This window comes from Macrosteles quadrilineatus, unplaced genomic scaffold (genome assembly GCF_028750875.1).
Source record: "Macrosteles quadrilineatus isolate MER2022 unplaced genomic scaffold, UCM_ALF_1.0 Scaffold_2__2_contigs__length_208266976, whole genome shotgun sequence".
In the NCBI taxonomy this organism is placed as follows: domain Eukaryota; kingdom Metazoa; phylum Arthropoda; class Insecta; order Hemiptera; family Cicadellidae; genus Macrosteles; species Macrosteles quadrilineatus.
In genome coordinates, this window is record NW_026542595.1 from 47,060,644 (window position 1) to 47,067,519 (window position 6,876).

At 37.4% G+C, this 6,876-nt stretch overlaps 1 protein-coding gene across 5 annotated transcripts; it reads left to right on the plus strand.

Moving 5' to 3' along the window:
- The first annotated feature begins 652 nt into the window (after positions 1-652).
- LOC128986593 (uncharacterized) lies at positions 653-6,876 on the plus strand. Of its 5 annotated transcripts, none has more exons than XM_054407033.1 (4): positions 653-954; positions 1,977-2,098; positions 5,182-5,283; positions 6,731-6,876. In XM_054407033.1, exons 1-3 carry the CDS (start codon positions 871-873, stop codon positions 5,279-5,281), a joined length of 306 nt encoding a protein of 101 aa, XP_054263008.1. In that variant the 5' UTR covers positions 653-870; the 3' UTR covers positions 5,282-5,283; positions 6,731-6,876. The 5 variants fall into 5 exon arrangements, 2 of the variants coding, with proteins under 2 accessions (XP_054263008.1, XP_054263007.1); XM_054407032.1 differs by having other exon boundaries at positions 713-954; positions 5,182-5,326; XR_008490142.1 differs by lacking the exon at positions 1,977-2,098 and having other exon boundaries at positions 716-954; positions 5,182-5,326.

A 6,876-nucleotide genomic window follows, 5' to 3' on the forward strand; every position in this document is an offset into this window, starting at 1 on the left:
ATAAAGAAATATTAATTAAAATATCAATTAACAAAACAAATAACCATTAACGTTGCTGGTGACGACGTGTGTATACGCCTTCAATCTGAGAGACGCAACAGTTCTAGCATTTTGGATGTTCCGATCTGACTAGTAGCGTTTTGGAAATTCCGACCCGGCATATGATCACAAGTTCCAAAGTGAAAAGGACAGTCTATTTCATAAGTTTACTTTAAGAAATAAATTTGTACTTCTAGTTATGACTGTACTTTTGGATCTTACTATTTTGGAACTTCCGATCGGCAATATTTTCTTTGGATCTTTTGATTTTGGATCTTCCGACCCGCTAAATAACCTTTGGAAATTCCGATTTTGGAAGATCCGATCGGCAATATAAACGTTGGATCTTACGATTTTGGAACTTCCGATCGGCAATATATTCTTTGGATCTTCCGATTTTGGAACTTTTGAAATACTCCCCGAGTACCGACAACTCAACTCGGTCAGCTAGGTCCCGGCCCCTCCCTTCTGGGGGAAGGGCGTGGCTTCGCCGTGGTCACGTGTTTCGCGGTGCGGTCGCTTACCCTCTACACTTCTGAAAATTCCCGCGACTTCTTTGAATTACCTCTACTCCACCCAAATTTCAGCCTTCCTTCGTCTCGTTTCTTGTTCTGTTCTGCGTTTCTTCTTCTTCTTCTCTTCTAGATCTGCTGCAGTGCTGCTGCTGCTGGCTGCTGCTCTAGCTCGAGTTTGAGGTTGGATTTTGATTTTGGAGAATTTATTGTTTGTCAATTTCAATTGTCATACAAATTTGTATTTTAGGTGTGTATTTTCAATTTAGGCCTAAGTTACAACTACTACAGTTTAAAGAACCATTTTTGTCATCACAAAATGGGTGGAATGAGGTGGATATTGGGGACTGGGAGGACTGGAGTGATAGTGATAGTGATTCAGGAGTTGAGATTTTGGATTTTGGTGAGTTTTTTGAATTTTAAACCCATATGGAAGTGTATCATAATTGCTACCATAGTACCATGTTTCCTCTTTGGTCCCGTAATTTTAAACTGTTTGACCTCACTGATTGTAACTATATTCCTATCCTTTGTTCGTCTGATTCTATTTTCCTCAATGTCCATTGTTCAAGTGTACCCAAATTAGGACTAAATACGAGGGCTACTCTTCCTTTCATGTTGAAGTGCCAGAACCACAATAATGATAGTCACAATAAGTGCCCATAGTCTGTGGGGACTTTAACATTGAAATGGCCAAGATGGAGGAACAAATCTCAATTAATTTCACGAACCTACTACGATCACTTGACCTAAAATGTAGTAATAAATTCCCTACAAGAAACGATGCCTGTTTAGATAATATATTAGTCAATTTTTCTCAAGATTTTTACAAAGTTTCAATTTTGCAAGGCGCTTTGGCCGATCATGATCCACTGCTTTTTAAATACCATAGACCTGCCTGCAAAAGCTCACAAAATGTAGGCCTATCTATTGAGCAGCCTAGTGTTCTTGTTAGGAAACAAAATAAACAACATCTCAATCTTTTCCGTGAGGTACTGCAGAGCGAGTCATGGGAAGACATTACAGAAAATGAGAGTAGCCCAGTAACATTGTTGGATAGTTTTTTTGATAGGTTTGTTAACCTCTGGTACTAGTGTTCTCCACCTGTTAAGAAAAAGCTTAGATCAGATAATAAGACTAATCTAGTGAAAAATAAAATCACCTATTATAGTGATAGTTTTAAAAAAAAGTAAGGAAAATTGATTCTGTAAAGGCTCAGGCAGCTTATAATATCTACAATAGCTTAAAAAAACAGTACAGGAAGGATTTAAACCTTGCTAAAAAATTAGCCTGTGCAAAATACATTAACAATTCAAAGAACAAATGCAAGGCCGCCTGGGACATAATAACACAGGAAAATACAACCACACGCACATCTCATGTTACTCTTGACCCTAACAAATTAAACACATACCTACTTTACAGATTCAGTTGAGGAACTGGCCAATCAAGTGGGCCAGACTCAAGACACACCAAGAGAACTACTGGAATCTACACAAAAATTGGGCGTCTCTAAATTTGAATGGATACCTATTACACCAAATGAGGTAACAAAAACAGTCTCAAAATTTTCAAATTCTAAATCTATGGATCACTTTTGGCTTTCAAACTACATAATCAAGAATATTATACACTACATATCTACACCCCTCTCCACCGTATTTAATAGTTGTCTCCGTAATGGCTATTTTCTTGACCAACTTAAAGTCTCAAAAGTAACTCCAATTTATAAAAAGGGTGACAAGAATCTATGTCAAAACTATCGCCCAATCTCGATAGTACCAATCTTATCTAAGGTTTTCGAAGCTCTCATGTTAAAACAGTTAAATAACTTTTTTGACTCTAATAACTTGATGACTGATTCTCAATTTGGGTTTAGAGCTGGCAAATCAACTATGATGGCAGTCTCTCACATTTCCAATTATATTATTAATGCTTTTGAAAATAAAAATACTGTTTCCATGCTACTTTTTGATTTAACAAAAGCTTTCGACTGCATCCCGTTTGACATCTTGCTGGCTAAACTCAAATTCTATGGACTTAGCAAAAACACAATAGAAATGCTTGAATCATATCTGACTAATAGGAAGCAATATGTTAGTGTGGAGGGTAAACACTCAACATTGACCACAATTAAAGCAGGAGTTCCGCAGGGCTCGGTCCTAGGCCCTTTCCTTTTTATAATCGCAGTAAATGATCTTCCATGTAACACTCCTGTCGAATGTGTAATTTACGCAGACGATACCACAATTTTTACTTCTGATAAAGTCCAAACAAAGCTCTCATAAGCTCTTTCTAAAGCAGAAAAGAGTGTTTTAAACTGGTTTTCTGCAAATAAACTGATCTGTAATCAATCCAAGACCCAGAAAATTGATTTCTCACTCTCTATTAAACAATCAGACCACTCAGTAAAAATTCTTGGCTTCCACCTCAATAGTAAATTAAACTGGAAAACTCACATCACAAATTTGAGCAAAAAACTATCGAGAGTTTCATGTTTATTCTGGAAACTCAAGCCTTTTGTCGATATTGAATATCTCAAACTAGCCTATTTTGGGCTGTTTCAATCAATATGGAATCCAACTTTGGGGCCATTCCCCCCTTGTCCATGAACTTCTACTAATACAAAAAGAAGTCATTTGCACAATGTTAGGGGCTGACCCTGCGGAGCACTGCAAACCACTTCATTTGAGTTTTTAGCATTTTATAACATAGCCTATACGTATTTGATACTCTCAGCAGCTGGAGTAGTGTGATCTTTTCTTTGATTATTGTGGCTTCACGTGACAGGTGGAGGTGGATGGCTATAACTTACAAGGTTACATGGTACACATTAAATTCATAATGATTTGCCTATTTCGGTAGACTGGCTTTTTCGTAGGCCTAAGCTTCATTGCTCTTTACAATTTCAAGAGATCTATTGTTCAAGGCGTCAATGGGCAACTAACCTAAGTTTATCGCCATTCTACCGCATTATAACCCACCCTACAGGGCCCAGATTTTGTAGGTAGCAAATGCGCAACTAACCTACCGCTAGGGCAACGGCCATCAAAACATTTTTATGTGTGATAATAAACCTTGTAGGTTAGTCTAAACTTAGTTGATACTACTAACAAAATAACTTAGCTATCTTAAAGACATCAAGTAATTAAGTAGGCCCATTTTATTGGTCGTTTAATAATCACTGATCACTATAGACTTCGTCTGAGACACATTAACTCACGGTATATAGGCTACTTGATCAATAGCGATATAGGCCTATTATCACAGTCACATTTTTATGCATAGCTTATCAAATAAATAGGCTCTATCACAGACGTTAAAATAAATAATAAGTATAGTTGTGCAGTTAAATAGATCAGGGGTAATAGTACTTGTTGTAATATGTAGTTAGGCTATACTTCACCAAATCCATTTCAATGCATCAAGCAAAAGAGCTGTAACCCCATGATTAGCCTGGGCTAGTCTAATAATATTTTAAGACATTTTTATTTTATGATATTAAAAACATTAGGCTACACTAAGCTAATGAAATCTTCCCATAAACTTAGCCTACTCGGCTTTTAATTTTTGCATCGATTTTGACTGCCCTACCCGTCAATGAGGTTAAGGGTATAAGTTAGGCCTAACCTATACAAAATCCTGCCTTAATCTGAATGGGAAAACATTATTATTTGCAGATGATACAACGATGCTGTCCAGAACCTTTAGTATTATTACAGTTGTTCGGCATTTGGATCATTGCCGGCCAATCTTAAAGGATCTTAAGCTACGTTTCCATTCCTGCAAATTTGTGCCGGCACAAATCTCCAAATTTGTAGGAATGGAAACATCCTGGCTCAAGTCACGGCGCAAATCTCTCATCAATTGATTAAATGCACCTTCCAATGCTCTTTTAGCCAAAAAAACTTCTTATCCTCTATCTAGGTAGTTTTCTTCTAAGTTCATTGTATGCACCAGCCATAAATAAAAAATCAGAGGCTGTTATGTCATCCATGGTGATTTGTAGAACACAATATAATCAAAATCATCCACCGAACCTCACCACATCACAATAAAAGAGAACACTGCCTTGTCTGCCAGTTGAAGTGGCGGGACTTGTGCCTGGAATGGAAACGGCATGACAAACTACGTGCGACATGTGCCTCAACTTGTGCCTGCGACTTGTAGGAATGGAAATGTAGCTTAAGGGTACTCACGGCGTAGTGCTTGATATCCTGACCCTAGAAAAGATTACGTGCAGGCAGTGGTGGATCTAGAACAGTCACAAGGGGGGGGGACCAGGTTGTCTGAGAGGTTCGGGGGTACCCCCTCCCTCCCCAAAAATTTGTTTAAACTAAGTCTTCAAAAATGGCAGTTTTATACCATTTCTTTGTCCTGAGTTAGTGTGACAAATTATTTTACGCAATTTGTATGCACTACTGAATTACATGCAGTCAAAAATATATGACATACCTATATTTCCAAACTGCGACTGCCCCCCCCCTCTGGATCCGCCACTGGGGTGCAGGAGTACTATACCAGAAGAGCACAAAATATAGACTTTTCCTGCTGTCGTCTCAAACTTACCTAGAATAGCTATCCTCGTTCTACTATTAACTGCAACTCATAACTGCCTACTCATTTGCAGGAGATGGATGCACCCTCCTTCAGAAGGCGCTGAAAGGAATACTAATTATAGGCCGCTGTACTCCGTAAAAGAACTTAAGGAAGAGCACCTAGTGAGATAAGTGTGTGTCTGCCATATCATCCGTTAAACAGCCAGGTTTTTGAAGGTATAGTTTATTGTAAATATTATATATAGAGTTATTTATTAAATCACTTAATAATTTACTAGCTTCTGTGCCCGTGCTTCGCAACGGGAAGATGAACTATACCGCCTAATCCAAACAGTTGTTAAGTAGTCCGAATTTATGAACAAAAGCCACCAAATGTTGGCCTACTGTATAAAAACAATTATGACCAACATTGTAATTGCCCTACTGTTTACGTTAAAATATATCAATAACATAATATTCATTTTCATATTTGAGTTGTTTTGTCTCAAGATCAATGAACCAACTATAAAAGGTATAAAATTATCTCAGTACTGCCAGATTGATCCTGTTTAGTCCTTATGGATTACGGGTTTTAAGGACTTAAGTCCTCATCATGAGATCTTTTACAAGAACATTTAACACTGTAACTTCGAAAGGGTCATCAAGAGTTTAAATGCGAAACACGGACATATACTATTTACAGTCATAGACGTTTTATGAATAAAACGAGTAGGCTTACTGACAAAAACTTATAATGTCCAACCCCAACCTCGTGCGCACAGTTGCAGATGAGGGTCATGACTGCGATGCGGAAGATGGTTGGGCGGTGGACTTTGTACAGCTCGGCTCCTTGTTCATCAGCTGTTCTTGTTTTTTTATTAGAGTATCATACAGAGCGTTAGACTGTAAACTGATTTTGTCGCTTAATAATGTGTTAGCTTGAATTTTTATTGTTTTATAAATTTCAAATTCTTCTATAGAACCATCCATCCATTCCTGTATATTGCTTTAAAATTCAAAATAAACTACGCCATGGCTCGGTCCCCAGGTACTTATTTCAATTCAGGAAATTAAAGCCTTTACAACTATTATTCAACAAAAACTTCTTTGCACTAACTTGATCAGGGAAATATAGGCCTAGACAAAATATAAAAGGTTTAATTTACCTGTTGCTGATCCTGTTAAAACTGTTAACAGGGGCAGGCCAAGACCATAAAGCACTTCATCCAAAAATAAAATTATTGCGCACCCCATACAGTTGTTTTCTTGAAGTTACAAGTTCAGGCGTCCGATAAAAGCCTGTAGCTTCCCAATTAGATCCTCCTCAGGAAGATATCTATTTCTTGCCACATTAACAAGAGTTATTCTTCTAGCAAGAAGAATAACTCTTGGTAATGTGGCAAGAGGTTAACATGTGTCTTTAACAAGCAATGAAAGCCCCTCAAAGATCGAGTTTGTGTCGCACGTTTGTAGGCGGAATAAACCAGTTAAAAACTTTTAGTTAAGGGTACCTATGGTAATTTATTGTAAAATAAGACCTTTTTATTTGAAACTACCAACTACACCAACCCGCATAATTTGGTACCCTTGAGTATTTTAAAATTGTGACTTTCTTTACCAAGATTAAAATGTTTGTTTCAGGAAGAAAGATGTAGCCCCAGCTCTGGACAAAAATATTATGGAGAAGGTTGGCCGCTGTACAGGGCAGCTATAGTTATTATTATATGTTGCCTTTTATTGTTATGTACTGTTTTTATACTTTACCAATAAACCTTATATTTAATCTA

Excerpts from the sequence above, each read along its gene's own strand:
- LOC128986593 (XM_054407033.1), top strand. The coding sequence starts at position 871 with ATGGGTGGAATGAGGTGGATATTGGGGACTGGGAGGACTGGAGTGATA. Across the intron at positions 955-1,976 it reads AGTTGAGATTTTGGATTTTG|ATTCAGTTGAGGAACTGGCC; the intron begins GTGAGTTTTTTG and ends CCTACTTTACAG. Across the intron at positions 2,099-5,181 it reads TACCTATTACACCAAATGAG|GAGATGGATGCACCCTCCTT; the intron begins GTAACAAAAACA and ends ACTCATTTGCAG.